General features: G+C 54.4%; 1 protein-coding gene across 3 annotated transcripts in view; it reads right to left on the bottom strand.

The window, feature by feature from the left end:
* The window catches only part of ARHGEF17 (Rho guanine nucleotide exchange factor 17), a 398,121-nt gene that overhangs the window by 41,190 nt on the left and 337,710 nt on the right, over window positions 1–19,221 (bottom strand). For 2 of the 3 annotated variants that reach the window (XM_029602126.1, XM_029602128.1), the window contains exons 13-15: window positions 9,578–9,771; window positions 6,939–7,189; window positions 4,231–4,477 (exon numbers count right to left, since the gene is read on the bottom strand). In XM_029602126.1, coding sequence (XP_029457986.1) covers window positions 4,231–4,477; window positions 6,939–7,189; window positions 9,578–9,771 — 692 coding nt within the window. The remainder of the gene's footprint in view (window positions 1–4,230; window positions 4,478–6,938; window positions 7,190–9,577; window positions 9,772–19,221) is intronic. The other variant, XM_029602129.1, reaches the window with a different exon arrangement.

Raw genomic sequence — 19,221 nt, 5'->3', positions numbered from 1 at the left:
AGGGATTCCACCTGGAAAAGAGCACATTCTGTAACTGTCTCATGGTTGTGAAGGCCCACGGAACCAAATCCAACATGGAAGCCATGGACCCCAGGACCTGCAAATAATCCCAGGTATTTGACATTGATAGCTACAACAGCCACATCACCTGCGCCTGCAACTTTGTCAACCTGTCCGGGGTCAAAAACACTCTGCCCTTCTGGGTGTCGAAAAACTCCCCCAGATATTCAAACAACTGAGTCGGAACTAGGTGACTCTTTGCCACATTCATCACCCAACTAGCTACTGCAAGGTTTCCATGATTCACTAGATCGACCGCATGCACTCCTCTTCTGTCTTCGCAGGAACGAGCCAATCATCCAGATACTGATGTATCCAAATCCTCTCTCGTTGAAGGGCCGCTGCCACTACAAACATCACCTCCGTGAAGGATCATGGTGCCGTGGCCAAGCCGAAAGAAAGAGCTTGAAACTGGAAGCGCTGCCCAAACACCACGAATCAAAGGAAACTTCTGATGGTCCTTTCGCTTAACAGCCTCTGCAGAGTCCCCCACACGGCCTCTCGCTTGCTTCGAGAAGCAATGTAGGACTCCAGAAAAGCCTCCCTGACACGGTGCAAAAACTAGGGTGTAGCTGTCTCTCACTATCTCTAGAATGCAATGATCCGTGGTACTCTTGGCCCGCCCTTCGTAAAAGCAGGACAATATGTCTCCTACCAGTTCTATGGAGGAATAGGCGATGCTGGCCTCACTGCAATGACCTTCCACCACAAGCTGCTTGGTCTGCAACATCCCTAGAAGATCTGCGGACGCCTTGAAAGGACTGCTGCCGTCCCACCGACTGCTGCACTCCCGCACCAGAGGAGGGCTTGCCTGACCGGAATCTATGCTACTCCCGAAACCTGGACCGAGACGGAAAAACCTTCTTGCTGGTTTTCCTATTCTCAGGCAACCTGTTCCTTTTGGACTCTCCCAAAAAGTCTTCATCAGCTGGTCCAAATCCTCCCCAACAAGGAGTGCCCCCTTAAAGGGAATATTAAACAGCTGTGCCTTGGCCCAAATGTCATCCGACCAATTTTGCAACCACAAAAGCCTGCGAGCCACTACGGCCGAGACCATGCTTCTGGCCGACGTGCTCACCAAGTCATAAAGCGCATCCGCAACATAAGCCACTCCAGCCTCCAAGCACGCCGACCGCAGAGAACTGGCATCCCCCAATGAGGCTTGCTCTTGTGTCTTCTGCACCCAGCACAAACATGCCCTCTGCAGCATGCTGCCACTCATTGCAGCTCGGAGACTCAAAGCGGAAACTTCCACTTCAACTGACTCTCCAATGTGTGGTCCTGAACATCCGTCAGAGTGGCAGCCTCCGCCACCGGGATGGTCATCTTCTGTGTCACCACTGACACTGCTACATCTACCTTTGGTACCTGCAGGAGCTCCAAGATCTTCTCCATTGGGGGAAAAACTTTGCCATGGCCCTATCAATCTTTAGACCCACTTTCAGAAAGTCCCACTCCCGGTTCACCAACTTGTGAATCTTCTAAGGCAAGGAAAGGGCATTAGATGGGCCCTGCAGCCCACCCAGGACTGGATTCATGCCCTCATTATCCAACTCCTCTGAGTCACCTTAACCCCCAATCTCTGTGTCACCTGAGGAATAAGGGGTCACCACTTGTTCTTCTTAAACAAGTGGACCACTCTAGGGTCATCTCCTTCTGACACCAGAAATAAGTCTGGATCTGGATCATCCATATTCGCATTAGGGTCCTCACCTTAGGACTTTTGGAAACACAACGGGGGGGGGGGGGGCTTCCCCTTCGGACGCTTAACCCCCGTTCCCTTCCTCGCCAGGAGGGTCTTATGGAGAAGCAGAACAAACTCCGGCAAGAAATCTTCGGGATCTCCAGCCCCCTGCTCAAAAAGGCTGTCATCCGAATCCCCTCCCCCATCCTGTTACTCCTGCACCACGGGCGACAGAGGAGGAGGGGAAACCCTGGGAGTGTCTGGCGGCCGCGGGCCCCATTCTTCAATCCCCTGTGGGCACAGCTATCCCCTGGGCTCCCCTGGGACCGTAGCTGAGACCCCCGATGAATGGAGGGCCCTCTTTTCCAAGGCCCCTCCCCCCAAGGTCCCTGCATCTCCCACCGTGCAGGCAGCACACAGGGACCCTACTGCTGAGCCGAGCGGACCCGACACCGCAGGCCCTGCAGACCGCAACACGCGGGCTTTGGCGCCAGCAAAAAACTCGATGCGCTCAAAGCACGCAGTAGGCCGCACACGCGACTGAAGCCGCCGTGCCACGTGCACAACACGCAGCGGGCACAAAATATCCCGGTAAGCCGCACACGTGGTCACAACGCCGCGCGTTTTTGAAAAGATTGGCCTGGGTGGGGCACGGGAAAAGGCGCAAAGCCTCTGGCCCGGCGGCCAACAGAGCTCTGCCGCATTGGTGGCCCGAACTGCACACGAGTAGAAGTCAAGACGCACCCGCGCCTCCCTACCAGGTGCCCCGGCGCGATCAACCACTCTGCCGCGACCTCCATCTATCCCCCGGGGAGAAGGGACCAGGGGAAAAAAACCTCACTCAGACTTCCTCTCCTGACAAACGCCAACAGCTCCCACCCCCCCAGGCACACTCACCGCCTCAGTCTGCTGCAAAAAGCCTTTTTTTTATATAAAACAAAAGCTTAAAAGGCAAACAACAGGGTCCTTTCCTGAGAGGGCAGCGAACACTCAGGAGGAGACTTCAGAAACCCTGAGGAAGCCACGGAAGCCACTCCCCTGGCTATCAGGGTCTCCGGCCAGCCGAGGATGGACACCAGCCAGGGGTTTCCAACCCCCCCAGTCGCCCGGCTCCACCTGAGGGATGGTCCACGAAGGAGCCTAACCCCTCAGGGAGTGTCCGGAACTTCTCCGAAAAATCTCTCTCTCTCTCTAATTTTAATTACTTCTTTTTTTTTTTTTTTTGGTCAGACTGCAGGTTTGCACCTCTACCGTCTGCTGGAGACAGAAATACCGAGGGACTGCAGGTGGCCCTCTGGGTTATGTAGCGGCATCTCAAAGCTTTGTTCTCTGCCTCCGTCTGCTGGTAGCCATGCAAAACCCACTCGTCTGGACCGATCTGGGTATGAACAGGAACCCGACAACCGCACTGCTTTAATCCGATCAAGATACAAATCATACCTTCCGAGTCTTGATTTACTCGGCCGTCGAGCTGCCGTTTCCCACACTACGCCTCCCACCCCCGCCAGCTTGCGTGGACTCCCTCATGGGCAGCCCAGTCTCACTCTTGCCCGCTTCCTTTGTGTCTGCCCTAGCTGCGGGAAAGAAACACTGCAGTAAATTCGATGGACTTGAATCGTTTGCTATGACCGCCTTTTCCTCTCCGTATTGCTCGCGCTGGCTCGTGCTTGCTGCAGGCAAGGCACGGGGAAGTCTTTGGAAAAGATTACAGAATGCATCACATTTAATAAAGTACTTGTTATAGGCTGGGTGGTTACAGCTCTTTTCTCCCCGGTAGAATTTAAGCTAGGTTGCTATTTTATTGCAAAGGTTCTTGTCCTGTTTGGCTTAAACAACAAGAGAGAGAGCCTTCTCCATCGCCTCCCCTAATCTTTGGAACAATCTACCTGAAGACCTAAGATCTCAACACAATTTAAAAACCTTCAAAAAAGACCTAAAAACTTTACTGTTTCGTAAATTCTTCTTGGATCCACAATCATCTACACAGACCAACTCTCAAATGAACTCATAACCTTAATTCTCAACATTACTAACCTCCCTCCACATTCAACCTTATGTCTGCAGAGACTTACTTGGTTATGTTTATCATTATTGTAATTACAACATGTTTTTTTTTTTGATATCTAAAAACCTCTTTGTTAAAATTTATTCTCTTTGTAAACCGTTATGATGGCTTTCCGAATAACAGTATATAAAACTCTTCAAATAAATAAATAAATAAATAAATAAATTGGTACTCATAACACAAGGCCCAGCCTCAAAGCCAAGACCATTCAGAGGAACTCTTAGCAAACCATCAGAGCCACTGCGAGCTTCGTTCATTATCCTCGGGTTTTAATTATTATCTATTTTAAACTTTTCATTAGGTAAATCACATTATCTCATCAAAGCTCTGTTTACCAGGGTAGCCCTCCTGTGATGTATGAATTCATGCAGCATTCTCATTCCTTGCTTGCCTAGTCTGGCAGCCGAGCCGCTTGACTTACCAGCCATCCTCCGTTCCCAGCCACACTGAACTCTGGTAGGCCTCCGGGTCAATGCTCAGCAGGTCCTCCAGGCTGGCCCTGGTGAAGGAGCCCCGGCTCGACCTCCTCATCGCCCGGCCGTCCATGGGGCTCTCGCTGTTCCTGTTCTGGCCGTAGGAGCCGGGGGCGGGAAGGAAGCCGGGGTCCTGCTCCTCTTCGGAGCTGGTGGTCTCGGCGGTCATGTCTTTGGAGCTTGGGATTTCTTCATCTCAAAGGAAAGAAAAAGGAAAGAAGTCTTGCTCGTGAGCGGGAAGGGCGAATGATCGGCGCGCTGCTGAGGACCGCGAGTCCTCCTGAACCAAACCCCCAGCATCACACTTCCCGGTTACAGGCAGCAGGAGAATCGTGCACAGCAACAAAGGGAAAGGTGCAAGAACTGAACGATGCCAACAAGGGGCTGAACCGGCTTTCATTACCTGCAGTCAAGAATCGGGATCCGCAGACTAACAGGGGCGACTTACAGGCATCAGCCACAATGAGGAATTCAACCTCTCGGATTTACTGTTTCCCAGTTTTGGGAACGTTTGCCTTCCATTGCCAACCGGCATCTTCAGTTCTTTGAAATTGCAGGCACTGAGAAAGTGACTTACTCCCTTAAAGGGAAACCTCCCAAATATGACTGAGTGTGGGGTAAGGTTGGAACCAGGACTCTGCACCTGTATAATGTTCTTAGGCATCTTTGCCCTCACCGGTGGGGACGGTAACTTTAAAATGAGTGCACACACGCACATCTGCCAAAATTTTAACTCATGCACACATGATAACTTTACCTCTGATGTGGCTGGCGTGAGAGTAAAAAAATTATAAAAATAAAAGCTGCCCTAGTCAGGGAGGTTTTAAGGGTCGGGTCTAAGAGGGGAGAAGGGAGTCTTTAAAACAAGGGGGATAAGGAAGTCCGATCCGTTAAAAGGGTAATTGCTTCAGCACGCATACCTAGCAAAACACCAGGGACCTGCGCTGAGACACACAGGACAAAACCCTGAGCCACGTGGGGCATGAAACTGAGGGCTGGGAGAGGCTGAGAGCAGGGACCTGCGCCGAGACACACAGGACAAGACCCTGAGCCACGAGGGGCATGAAACTGAGGGCTGGGAGAGGCTGAGAGCAGGGACCTGCGCCGAGACACACAGGACAAGACCCTGAGCCACGTGGGGCATGAAACTGAGGGCTGGGAGAGGCTGAGAGCAGGGACCTGCGCCGAGACACACAGGACAAGACCCTGAGCCACGTGGGGCATGAAACTGAGGGCTGGGAGAGGCTGAGAGCAGGGACCTGCGCTGAGACACACAGGACAAGACCCTGAGCCACGTGGGGCATGAAACTGAGGGCTGGGAGAGGCTGAGAGCAGGGACCTGCGCCGAGACACACAGGACAAGACCCTGAGCCACGTGGGGCATGAAACTGAGGGCTGGGAGAGGCTGAGAGCAGGGACCTGCGCCGAGACACACAGGACAAGACCCTGAGCCACGTGGGGCATGAAACTGAGGGATGGGAGAGGCTGAGAGCAGGGACCTGCGCTGAGACACACAGGACAAGGCCCTGAGCCACGTGGGGCATGAAACTGAGGGATGGGAGAGGCTGAGAGCAGGGACCTGCGCTGAGACACACAGGGCAAGATCCTGAGCCACGTGGGGCATGAAACTGAGGGATGGGAGAGGCTGAGAGCAGGGACCTGCGCTGAGACACACAGGACAAGACCCTGAGCCACGTGGGGCATGAAACTGAGGGATGGGAGAGGCTGCGAGCAGGGACCTGCGCTGAGACACACAGGACAAGACCCTGAGCCACGTGGGGCATGAAACTGAGGGATGGGAGAGGCTGCGAGCAGGGACCTGCGCTGAGACACACAGGACAAGACCCTGAGCCACGTGGGGCATGAAACTGAGGGATGGGAGAGGCTGACCGCAGGGACCTGCGCTGAGACACACAGGACAAGACCCTGAGCCACGTGGGGCATGAAACTGAGGGATGGGAGAGGCTGAGAGCAGGGACCTGCGCTGAGACACACAGGACAAGACCCTGAGCCACGTGGGGCATGACCCTGAGGGATGGGATGGGATGGGATGGGATGGGATGGGATGGGATGGGAGGAGCTGAGACGCGCATACGTTATAAAATGTTCGCACGCGTACACATACACACGCACCGCTAGAATGAAGGTCACCGTCCCTGGCACTTAAGTTCGGCCGGAAAATAGGTTCCCCACTTAGGCACCTAATTTAGAGGCCTAAATTTAGGAGCTCAGCTTTTTTTGAATATCGGCCCCATGGTACCTAAGGTAGGCACATATTTTCAGCTGAACTTAGGTCCCTAAATTTTCAGCTGAAAATTCACATAAATTTAGGTACCTGAAAGTTAGATTTCTAGCTTGAGGCCTGCTATTTATTTCCCTAGATTTGGGTCCCTAAATTAGGTGCGAAGTTCTGAAAATCAGTGCTAAGCTCCTAACTTTGTTTCCCCCGCCCTAACGCCGTCCCCGTAGCCTCCCACGTTTTAGATTCTTAAAATTAGGTCCCTAATGAAACTAGGAAGCCTAAATTTAGGGACTCAGCCCTAGTAAACTTTCAAAAGGGCCAATTTAGGAGCCTGACTCCAGAAGTTAGGGGCCTAAACCCTTTGAAAATTGAACATCAGAATCCCAATTTCAAGTGACTTTCCTGCGCACTCACTTCCAAAGCTGGAAGATATAGTGGAGCGGCTGGCCTGGCTCTGAAGGGTGCTCGAGGGGCTGGGGGAAGACTCGTCGTCGGTGTCGTCGCTGTCGAAGGGCATCGGGTCCCGGCTGGCGCTGTCCACGTGCTCCGACAGCTCCAAGGAGGAGCCGGAGATGGAGATATGCAGGCACTGCTGAGGCACGGAGTCATCCAAGGTGGAGGCGAGGGGCTCCGAGGGGGGACTCACCAGCGACTCGGGCCTGTCTCTGAAACAAAAAATAAAAACACGGACAAGGGTGAAGGCAGGGCCTCGCTGGCGGACGCGACTCCACCCTCTTCAGTCCCCCAAGGGCAAACGAGTTAGCGCCAAGATCCCTGGAGGCTGCCACGCTCCCCCGCCACAGCCACTGGGAAGATCGAGCTCGCCGGGGCACATTTATTCGGTCGGGGGAGAAGAGCGCATGGGAAGAACTGAGTTTTCGGTTTGCTTCTCAACCCCGGATCACCAGACGCACGTGCGGCGGGGCAAACTACAGGGGCAGGTTTGAATCCCTGCAGCTTTAGCCAATTTTCAAAACACCCAGCTAATTCCTCTTGGAACGCTGCCCAATGGTTCACAGGATACGAAAGAGCCCGAGTGCTTTGCCACCGTGCAGTGTAAGAGACTTTGTCCCCTGAATATGTAAATGAGCTTCACTCATTATCATGAGAAGGGGGAGTGGGGGATGGGACCAATTCTCATTCCTGATGGCTTCTTTCAAGAACGGATCGGTTCTTTTATAGTCCACCCTCCCTTCCCTCAGGGTCATGCCCCCTGTGTCTCAGCGCAGGTCCCTGGCACTCCCGGGGTCTGCTCTCAGCTCCTCCCTTCCCTCAGGGTCATGCCCCCTGTGTCTCAGCGCAGGTCCCTGCCACTCCTGGGGTTTACTCTCAGCCCCTCCCTTCCCTCAGGGTCATGCCCCCTGTGTCTCAGCGCAGGTCCCTGCCACTCCTGGGGTTTACTCTCAGCCCCTCCCTTCCCTCACGGTCATGCCCCCTGTGTCTCAGCGCAGGTCCCTGGCACTCCCGGGGTTTACTCTCAGCCCCTCCCTTCCCTCAGGGTCATGCCCCCTGTGTCTCAGCGCAGGTTCCTGCCACTCCCGGGGTTTGCTCTCAGCCCCTCCCTTCCCTCAGGGTCGTGCCCCCTGTGTCTCAGCGCAGGTCCCTGGCACTCCCGGGGTCTGCTCTCAGCCCCTCCCTTCCCTCAGTGTCGTGCCCCCTGTGTCTCAGCGCAGGTCCCTGGCACTCCCGGGGTCTGCTCTCAGCTCCTCCCATCCCTCAGGGTCATGCCCCCTGTGTCTCAGCTCAGGTCCCTGGCACTCCCGGGTTCTGCTCTCAGCTCCTCCCATCCCTCAGGGTCATGCCCCCTGTGTCTCAGCTCAGGTCCTTGGCACTCCCGGGGTCTGCTCTCTGCCCCTCCCTTCCCTCAGGGTCATGCCCCGGGTGTCTCAGCGCAGGTCCCTGGCACTCCCGGGGTCTGCTCTCTGCCCCTCCCTTCCCTCAGGGTCATGCCCCCTGTGTCTCAGCGCAGGTCCCTGGCACTCCCGGGGTTTGCTCTCAGCCCCTCCCATCCCTCAGGGTCATGCCCCCTGTGTCTCAGCTCAGGTCCTTGGCACTCCCGGGGTTTGCTCTCTGCCCCTCCCTTCCCTCAGGGTCATGCCCCCTGTGTCTCAGCTCAGGTCCCTGGCACTCCCGGGGTTTGCTCTCAGCCCCTCCCATCCCTCAGGGTCATGCCCCCTGTGTCTCAGCTCAGGTCCTTGGCACTCCCGGGGTTTGCTCTCTGCCCCTCCCTTCCCTCAGGGTCGTGCCCCGGGTGTCTCAGTGCTGGTCCCTGGATTTGCTTTCTGAAAAGCGTGTTTGTGGGAGAGGGGGCAGGCAGCATCAACACATCAGTTCTAAAAAGCACTGATACGCTGGGAGAAGTAGTGACAGCAGCCGAGCGCTGGCCCCGGATATTTCACAAAAGCAAGAGCAGTAGCCGCTCATGAAAGAAATCTGTTCTAAGGATGCAAACCTTTTAAAAAAAAAAAATCCTGCCTGTCCTGTAAACCCAGTGTTCCGTATAAACTAAAGAGACATTAACCCATGGGCACAAGGATCCCACAGTGCTATAGCCTCGCCACACCCCGGGTACGCCTCAGCCACAGGCAATCACTGCACCGCAGCGGGAGGGAGCACGAATGAAGTTGAAAAGCTCCAGGGATCATGACAGCGAAGCCCCCTCCCAACCCTGGCTGCCCTGCGGTAGCTGGAGGATGTGAGGCAGCGGACAGACAAACGACAGGGCAACAGCTCCCGGCTCTACCCAGCCATGCCAGGCAGTGCAGGAGGGATCCCGGGTGGCAGGAGACGAATGCAGACGGCAGCTCTGACCGGGACCCAGAGACCTACGGGTGCTGCGGGCGATTCGAAGGTCATGCATCCAAAAGAGAAAAATCAGTAAACGATGACCCCGAGTTTAACAAGCTCAGTGGCCTACGGAAAGCGAACACTGCTCCGGTGGGTTACTAGGTACCAGCACAAGCCCTTACTAAGGTTTCATTTCTGGAGGCTGTGTCCGAGACAGCGAGCGCCCCAGAATAACTCCGAGCTTCCCCTTCCCCCCTGTGCAATACCTGCAGCTCCTCTTCAGTCCAGGCACGGAGGCGATGCAGAGGATCCTGGCCGAACAGACAGCGATGCAGGCCTCCACCGATGGCTCGTCCTTAATGGTGAGCAGGCACACCTGTCCCACGTAGCCGTCGCTGTTGCACACCCAGACCTCGTGCGTGCTTTCCACGCTGCTGTTACTGGGAGAGGCGCAGGAGAACTGGACCAAGAAAAGGAAGACACACACACACAAGCGTCGTCAGGGTCGGCTTGGGCATCCGAGCGGGGTCCCCAGGACACGGCCCAAGTGTTTCAGCGGTGCCGGGAACCGGCCTTCGACGCCGCGCGCGCACTCGGTGTCACACTGACCGGTACGACTGGGGAGATCCCAGGCACTGAAACAACGGCCTGAGCCTCCCTGGTTGTGCCGGCTGTCGCGACACCCAGTGCACGCCGCTCTCAAAGGCGGCAGCGTCTTCGAGGAGCGCCGTGCCTGTCCGGAAGTCGGTAACCGTGCTGTCAGTACTCGTTTTTACAAACGGCTGCGGCACTAATGGTTTCAACTCTGCAGGGTCGAGATAGGAAAATTAGGACTTACCTGATAATTTTCATTCCTGTAGTACCGAGGATCAGTCCAGACTGCTGGGTTATGCCTCCCGTCCAGCAGATGGAGTCAGAGAGAAACTGAAAAGGCACCACTGATATACCCTGGTGCGCCCCCTGCGATCCTCCAGTATAATCCATAACAAAGCAGTATGAAATTAGAAAACAATGGCAAATTCTGTGACTAGCTCAAGATAAAGATGAAACGTATATGAACATGTGGAAAAACGAGGAAACCATGAAAACAACCAAGTGCCCGTAAAAAACGGAACCCGAAAAACATGAAAAACAACCGTTGCGGGACTGTACACTCTTCACTGACATGGGCGGGCGTCTGGACTGATCCTCGGTACTACAGGAATGAAAATTATCAGGTAAGTCCTAATTTTCCTTTCCCTGTACGTACCAGGATCAGTCCAGACTGCTGGGAAGTACCCAAGCTGCCCTAAACGGGGTGGGACCCTGCCAGTCCCGCACGAAGCACACCACTGCCGAATGAGTCCACCGTCGGAGCGCGCACGTCCAATCGGTAATGTCTATCAAAAGTGTGCAACGACTTCCAAGTAGCCGCTCGGCAAATTTCCTGCGAGGAAATAAACCCACTCTCTGCCCACGCCGCCGCCTGGGAGCGCAGAGAATGAGCCTTAAGACCCTCCGGAACGGCGCGACCTTGGGAAATGTAAGTAGACACAATCGCCTCTTTCAACCAGCGTGCGATCGTAGTTTTTGAAGCTTTATTTCCCTTCTTGGGACCACCCCACAAGACAAACAGATGATCAGACAACCGAAAGGGGTTGGTAACGTCCAGGTACCGCAAGAGCGTCCTTCAAACATCCAACTTGCGAAGTTCCGGTTGCCACGACGCTTCAACCCCGTCCACCGCAAAGGCCGGTAGGTCCACCGTCTGGTTGACGTGAAAAGCGGAAACTACCTTAGGCAAAAACGAAGGAACGGTACGTAGAGAAACCCCCGAATTAGAAATACGGAGAAAAGGTTCCCTACAAGACAACGCCTGAAGTTCCGAGATTCGGCGAGCCGAACAAATAGCGACGAGAAAAACAGCTTTGAGAGTGAGATCCTTGAGAGTAGCTCTTCGTAGGGGTTCAAACGGAGAAGTACAAAGGCCCCGGAGAACCAATTTTAAACTCCAAGAAGGACAGATAGGTCGCACCGGGGGACGCAAATGTTTAACTCCTTTTAAAAATCGTGCAACATCCGGATGCATGGCAATGGAAAATCCGTCAAGTTTACCGCGGTAACAGCCTAAGGCTGCTACCTGCACACGCAGAGAATTATAGGATAAACCCTTCTTCAGACCCTCTTGCAAAAAAGTCAGAATATGAGACACCGTTGCCTTCCGCGCCGGCACTTCCAGACCCTGACACCAGGAGTCAAAAACCTTCCATACCCTGACATAAGCAACCGAGGTAGAGGGCTTACGAGCCTGCAGAAGAGTAGTAATGACCGACTCGGAATATCCCTTCTTTCTCAATTGCCGCCTCTCATAAGCCAAGCCGCTAGACAAAAGCGATCGGCCTGGTCGAAAAATACTGGACCCTGCCGAAGGAGTCGAGGCAGATGACCGAGCCGCAAGGGGCCGTCCACCGCTAGATTGATGAGGTCGGCGAACCACGGCCTCCTCGGCCACTCCGGAGCTACGAGAACGACGGGTCCCGTGTGGGATTCTATGCGACGCAATATTTTCCCCACCAACGGCCACGGTGGAAACACATACAGAACGTGCGCGGGCCAGGGAAGAACTAGCGCGTCCACGCCCTCTGACCCGTGTTCCCTTCTGCGACTGAAGAAGCGAGCTGCCTTGGCATTCAAACGAGTTGCCATGAGGTCCAACCGGGGAGTTCCCCACCGGCGACAGATGAGTCTGAGTGCCTCGGGAGATAGTTCCCACTCTCCCGGGTCTAGTCGTTGCCGGCTGAGATAGTCTGCTTGAACGTTGTTGACTCCTGCGATGTGAGACGCCGCAATCCGAGACAGGTGCTGCTCTGCCCACACCATCAATTGGCTGGCTTCGGTTGCTACCGGTAGACTCCGTGTACCGCCTTGCCGATTTATATACGCTACCGTGGTTGCGTTGTCGGACAAAACCCGAACTGCTCTGTCCCGAATCAAAGGCAGAAAGTGCTGTAACGCTAGGCGAACCGCCCTTGTCTCCAAACGATTGATCGACCACTTTGTCTGAGGAGGCGTCCAACGTCCCTGAGCGGACTGAGACTGACAGACTGCTCCCCAGCCCGTCAGACTGGCATCGGTCGTGACAATGATCCATTGAGGTGGCTCCAAATCGGTGCCTTGGAGCAAGTGGACCGGATCCAACCACCATTGTAGATTGGTCCTTGCTGGGGGTAAGAGTGGCAAAGGTATCTGAAACTCTTCAGATTTGGGGTCCCAACGAGACAGAAGTGCCCTCTGTAGCGGCCGCATATGCGCAAACGACCACGGAACCAAATCCAGTGTGGACGCCATATATCCAAGAACCTGTAAGTAATCCCATACCACAGGCAGGGGAAGGGCGAGGAGACGGCGAACGTGCGCCATCAGACGCTCCATCCTTGCCTGTGGGAGAAAAACCTTTCCCACTGTCGTATCGAACGAGGCGCCCAGAAATTCCAAATTCTGGGAGGGGATCAGATGGCTCTTGGGGTAATTGACAACCCACCCCAAGGAGTGGAGCCGGTGAAGGACTGCCTGAATCGCATCTTCGCAGAGACGTCGCGATTTTGCTCGGATGAGCCAGTCGTCCAAATACGGGTGTACCAACACTCCGTCTCTCCGAAGACTCGCCGCCGCCACCACCATTACCTTGGTGAACACCCTCGGAGCTGTCGCCAGACCGAACGGAAGAGCACAAAACTGGAAGTGAGACCCCAGGACCATAAAGCGCAGAAATCTTTGATGGAACTCTTGTATTCCTATGTGCAAGTAAGCCTCCATGAGATCTAAGGAAGCCAAATACTCGCCTTTGTGTACCGCAGCGATGACCGAGCGCAGGGTCTTCATCCGAAACCGCGGTATGCGCAACGCCCTGTTGACTCGCTTGAGATCCAGAATTGGCCGAAATGTGCCCTCCTTCTTGGGAACGATGAAATAAATGGAATAACGGCCCGTGCGTTGTTCGGCGGGCGGCACTGGCACTATTGCTCCCAGCGCTTGCAACCTCTCCAGGGTCTGAGCAATCTGCTGTTGCTTTACTAGAGAACCGCTGGGAGAGATAAGGAACAAATCGCGCAGGGGCCTTGCAAAATCCAAGGCGTAGCCGTGAGATATAATGTCGAGGACCCATTGGTCTGAGGTAATTGTGGCCCATTCCTCCCGAAAGTAAGAGAGTCGTCCTCCTACCTCCGGGACGGAGGAATGGACCGGCGTCCCTTCATTGAGCCGCCTTAGAGGTGGCGAAGGTATGAGACGCCCCTGCGCGTGCCGGCCTTCTACCACGAAAGGAAGGAGTCCATGACTGGGAACGCGTAGACGGCTGTCGTGTAGCAAAAGAGGACCCCCTTCCCGATCGAAAACGGCGTTGCCCGCGAAATCGTCCGCGGAAGGTACCCGAAGGGCGAAAAAATCTAGGCTTGTCCTCTGGCAACTTGAACACCTTATTCTCCCCCAAAGATCGAATAAGGTCTTCTAACTCGGTGCCAAATAACAATTTACCCCGAAAGGGAAAGGAACCGAGTTGGGCCTTGGAGGAAGAGTCTGCTGCCCAGTGACGCAGCCAGAGTAACCTCCGTGCCGACACAGCCGAAGACATAGACCGGGCCGAAGTGCGGAGGAGGTCATAAAAGGCATCCGCGGCGTAAGCCACCGCGGATTCTATACGGTTTGGCTTGCTCTGCTTCATCCGGAGGCAGATCTTGAGATGTCAACATCTGTTGTACCCAGCGAAGGGTAGCCCTTTGTACCATGCAGCTGCAAACGGCCGCCCGTACCCCCAAAGCTGAAACCTCAAAGATGCGCTTAAGCAACGTTTCCAGCTTCCGATCCTGAAGATCCTTAAGGGCCGTACCCCCTGTTACGGGAATGGTGGTATGTTTAGCCATGGCAGTGACCGCCGAATCCACCCTTGGCACCCTAAGGAGCTCCAAGGAATCAGCTGGGAGAGGGTAAAGCTTATCCATAGCGCGGCTGACTCTAAGAGTTGCCTCCGGATTATCCCATTCCCGGGATACAAGCTGAAACAGTTTATTGTGAAAAGGAAAAGCATGCGCAGGCGTGCGGAGCCCGTCTAATTCAAAATCCCCTGGCTGGGAATTGGAGTCAACCTGGGGTACTGGAATCTTTAGTTCCCGAAGAACATGGGCAATCAAAGGATCCAGTTCTTCCTTATGAAATAACCGGAGTATCTGAGGATCATCCCCCTCAACCGGGTCCGTACCCCCTACATCCATATCAGGATCTGGCGTGGACGGATCCTGTGAAAGGGGGACCGGAGCCACATGCTGAGGGGGTTTTGGAGGGGGAGCCGAAGGAGCTGGAGCAGCCTGCTGCGGAGGTTTAGGAGGAGCCGTGCATCCCCCAAGCCAAAGAGACCAGTAGAAATTCTCCCCCGTTTATCTGGGGCAGGAGTACCCTGTTCCCATTCCGTTTCGGCCTCCTATAAGCCTTGTGGAGCAAAAGTACAAATTGTGAGGTAAAAGGATGAGGCCTCTTTAAAGAACCTCCTTTTGCTCCCCCAGGTGGCAAATTAATAGGCCCTGGTAACCCGCGGGGGCTAAGGTCCGGTGGGGACAGGGAGGGGAGGTCCTCCCCTTCGTCCGACGAAACCGCGTCGCGATCTGAATCATTTAAAATGGCCGCTGAATTCTCCAAAATGGCCGCCGCCCCCGGTATCGGCAGCGCGGACTGCCGAGGTTTGGCCGACGCTGCCCTTGCCCCAAGCCGCGGGGAAGAGGAGCTCCCGGCCGCGACTGACCCCCGCGAGGAACCCTCACCCCCGGGAAGGCACCGGGAGCAAAGGCCCTCGCAGGAGAGCCGACGGCCCGGCTCCCCACATGCCGTACAAACAGTTCCTCGGGGCATGCTTTTTTATTATTTTTATTTTTTTTTTTTTTTAAACCAAAAACCGGCGCGAAAAACGGCGCGAGCGGGGGCTGGGTGACAAGCCACCCCTTCCGGAGACCACAGTGAGGAACGCAGGCAGTGGACACAATTACCTCGTTTTTTTTTTGTTTTTTTTTTTTTTTAAATCGCTGCCATCGGCAGCTAAGATTACCTCACAGACAATTTGCTTGTGGAGCCTGCAGGGGGTGTAGCACACCCGACTAAACTTACTTCTCCAAGGAATTAAACTTCTCAGGAGGCGGATAGGGAGAGTGACCGGCCCACCGATTAATCCTCCCCTCCTCTCACTGGGTAAGGCTGAAAAAACCCCGGGAAAAGGCTGTAGGGCAGTGCCCTGCCTTGCCTGCTACGGCTCCACTTATTAGTACCAAATTAGGTACAAACCATCAATTGATCTAGTCACAGGATTTCTCCTCTATATTAAATCAAACCTGATAGGGAAACCCCTTCACAAATCAATTTACAGGAGATCAGGACCGCAAGGTTATGCTCTCTCATCTGCTGGAGTCAGAGATATACTGGAGGTTCGCAGGGGGCGCACCAGGGTATATCAGTGGTGCCTTTTCAGTTTCTCTCTGACTCCATCTGCTGGACGGGAGGCATAACCCAGCAGTCTGGACTGATCCTGGTACGTACAGGGAACGGGCTGTAACGTTAGTAAGAGGCCGGTGGGACGCAACTCCCCTCTGTGCAGGGAGGAATCCGTGCCTGTGACGGCAACAAAGCCAACTGTGATATTATAAAATATATCTTATAATGCTGCGCCTGTGGCTGCTTTAGGATCCGAGCTGCTCTAAAGTGGTGGAAGACCCTCCGTGCCTGTCTGCGGCTTCCGTGGTGCACGGAAATGTGTGGAGGGGAGGAGGTTTTTTTTATTGTGCGCCGTGCCAAAAATGCTCTCTCCCAGCCACGCAGCATGCGTGTGTGTGTGTGTACACCCCTACCCTCGTATGGAAGGTCGTGACATCTGTGCGTGAAGGTTGAGGGAGGGGGACACCTGCAGATAGGGCTTTTTTGCGGGCTTCGTCAGATCCACCCGCCTGATATAAGGAGTTATGTCGCACAGGTCAGCTAAATCCATGCAAATGTGTTTATACCTTCAGTTAGACAGAAGACCGGAGGGAGGATGCGCTGTCTAAAAGGCCCGGTTGGAAAGCTCGCACACGCAGTTCATCTGCAAAAACGTGCCCGCAGAGCAGACAGGCCACAAACGGGCGTGGCTGGACACCATCGTTCAGCAACGCTTGCGAGTCGTGTTTGCACATGGGCTGGGTTTGCGTAGGCTGGACAGTCCCCGCCTGAGCTTCTGGAGTTACAGGTACCCTACTGGAAACCTACCCTGCACAGTAGAGTTTCTCCTTAGTAAAAAGGCCATGCCCCCCCCCCCCCCCTTTGCCACGTACAGTGGTGTCTGAACTTAAAGGTTGCACAGTGCAGGAGATTCAGCTCCTCCAGGATTTTACCCGGAGCCTGACCAGGCATATCTGTAAAGGGTGCACTTATTTAAGCTGGAATAACTGAACGGTTCGGCAGTGGGAGTCCCGTGTCCTTAGAACATCCCCCTGGATGCGCACGCATCCTGCCTTTTCCCTCTGGTTCTGAATGCTGCCCTGGTCGCGTGGCCATGTGACGCTAACGTGGCTCCTCCCAGAAAAGCAACCGCGACGCCCCTAGTGACCTATCTGGCCAAAGTTTAGCCGGGTTAAGTTCCCAAAATATTCAAAAGTGGGCATTTAGCTGGGTAACCTGTGAGTCAGTTGGCCAGATGCCACTGAAGACGGATGTTGTCATTCTGTGGGCCGACCTTTATCTTTTATTTGAATTTATTAATCGCCCGTATCCTGGGCGATGGAGGTAAGCACAAGCGCGTCGTTTACATGAAAACGATATTCGTCGTCACAGACGGTAGAGAAACAAGATAAATCCATTCGTTTAATCCTGGGGACGCTGCACTGGTAAGGGGGTGATCGTTATTTTAAGGGTCAAGCATAAAAAGGTGAGAAGCAGGCGAAAACGTGGGGGGACTAAGGCCTCATCCACACGCGCTCTTTTTCGGAGGGATCCTATTCTCGTGCTGTGGTTTGCATGAAATCAGAGCGGGGGCCCCGACATTAATAACTCCAGCACCGTGACAGCGATGCACGGAATAAAAGTGCATTTTTTTTTTACCATTTTTCAATCGCCACGTCAAACTCGCTAATCACAGCAAAGACGGTTCCTTATCACGTTCCTTCCGAGCCGAAAAGCGCAGCAGCTCCCCTGCGCCTCACGTCGGTTTTCACGGCAATAGGAAACCCGTGAAGGAGGAGGGGACGGAGCGGCACGGAGCTCCGAGGTGAGGGAAGGTCCAGGTCCCCCCACACCTCCGAGGAGAGAGGGAAGCAAACCCACTGCACCCTAGGAATATTTCAGATGGGAGGAGCCCCCTCCCCCCAGGACAGGTCGCCTATATGTGCCGTGCCTTAGTAAATCCGGCCCTGCCACAGGAAGACCTTCCTAACCGGAATTAAAATTACATCCCTTGAGCTGCGATCGGCAAAGGAAAATTAGTTCTTACCTGATAATTTTCGTTCCTGTAGTACACGGATCAGTCCAGACACCTGGGTTGTGACTCCGCACCAGCAAGTGGAGACAGAGTAAAACTTGTCGGGCTCCCTACATATAGTAAGGTGCCACCCACAGCCCCTCAGTCGCACGTAATGTCAAAGCCAGATAAAGCCAAAACTAGCTAACTAGAAAAAAACCCCAAACATGAGGCCAATTCACAACAGCCCCTGAGCTGGAGCCGAAAAACCTTCAGAACCATGAACACAACGTGCAAAACTGCAAACTACAATGGCCAAATAAGCAGCCGAGCAGACTCGCTCTCTTTCTTCTTCAACTACAAGACACAGACGGGCGGGAGTCTGGACTGATCCGTGTACTACAGGAACGAAAATTATCAGGTAAGAACTAATTTTCCTTTCCCTGTACGTACCGGATCAGTCCAGACACCTGGGACGTACCAGAGCCAATTTACCCAGGGTGGGAAGAAGAGAGTCCCGCTCGGAGAACACTCGCCCCAAAACCCTGAGCCTCAGCCGCCTGGACATCAAGCCTGTAATGTCTCGTGAAAGTGTGCAACGATTTCCACGTTGCCGCCCTGCAGATCTCCTGTGTGGATACACTAGAAACTTCGGCCCAAGACGTGGCCTGCGCCCGTGTCGAATGGGCACGAAGCTCCCTGGGTGCCAGCTTGCCCTGCAGAAGATACGCCGAACCAATCGCCTCCTTGAGCCAACGCGCAATCGTGGCTCGTGAAGCCGCCGATCCTCTACGGGCCCCCGACCAGAGAACAAACAAGTGATCGGAAACCCGGAAAGGATTCGTAACTTCCAGATAACGAAGTAGAATCCTACGGACATCAAGTTTCCTCAGTTCCCTCGATCCCCTGGCCTGAGGATCCATGGCCGAAAAACCGGGAAGTTCAACTGACTGATTTAAGTGAAAGGACGACACCACCTTGGGTAAAAAGGAGGGGACAGTCCGCAGAGAGACACCTGTCTCTGTAAAACGCAAAAACGGTTCTCTACAAGAAAGAGCTTGTAACTCCGAGACCCGACGCGCGGACGTAATAGCGACCAAAAACACTGTTTTCAATGTTAGATCCTTCAACGTCGCACGCTTGAGCGGTTCAAAAGGCGACCCACAAAGAGCCGAAAGCACGCAGTTTAAGTTCCAGGAGGGACACGGATTCCGGACCGGCGGACGGAGATGCTTTGCCCCCCGCAGAAACCGTGTCACATCTGGATGGCCCGCCAAGGACACCCCCCGGACCTTACCTCGAAGGCAGCCAAGGGCTGCCACTTGAACTTTCAGGGTACTCCAGGACAGTCCCTTCGAGAGGCCCTCTTGAAGGAAAGAGAGGATCTCCGGCACTTCCGGCCGAATGGGGTTCACCTCGTGAGCACTACACCAGTCCTCAAAGACCGTCCAGGCCCTCATATAGGTC

The sequence above is a fragment of the Rhinatrema bivittatum genome, chromosome 5 (assembly GCF_901001135.1).
Source record: "Rhinatrema bivittatum chromosome 5, aRhiBiv1.1, whole genome shotgun sequence".
Classification (NCBI taxonomy): Eukaryota; Metazoa; Chordata; class Amphibia; order Gymnophiona; family Rhinatrematidae; genus Rhinatrema; species Rhinatrema bivittatum.
The sequence above is the reverse complement of the archived record's forward strand: the minus strand, read 5'-3'. Positions and strand labels throughout refer to the sequence as shown.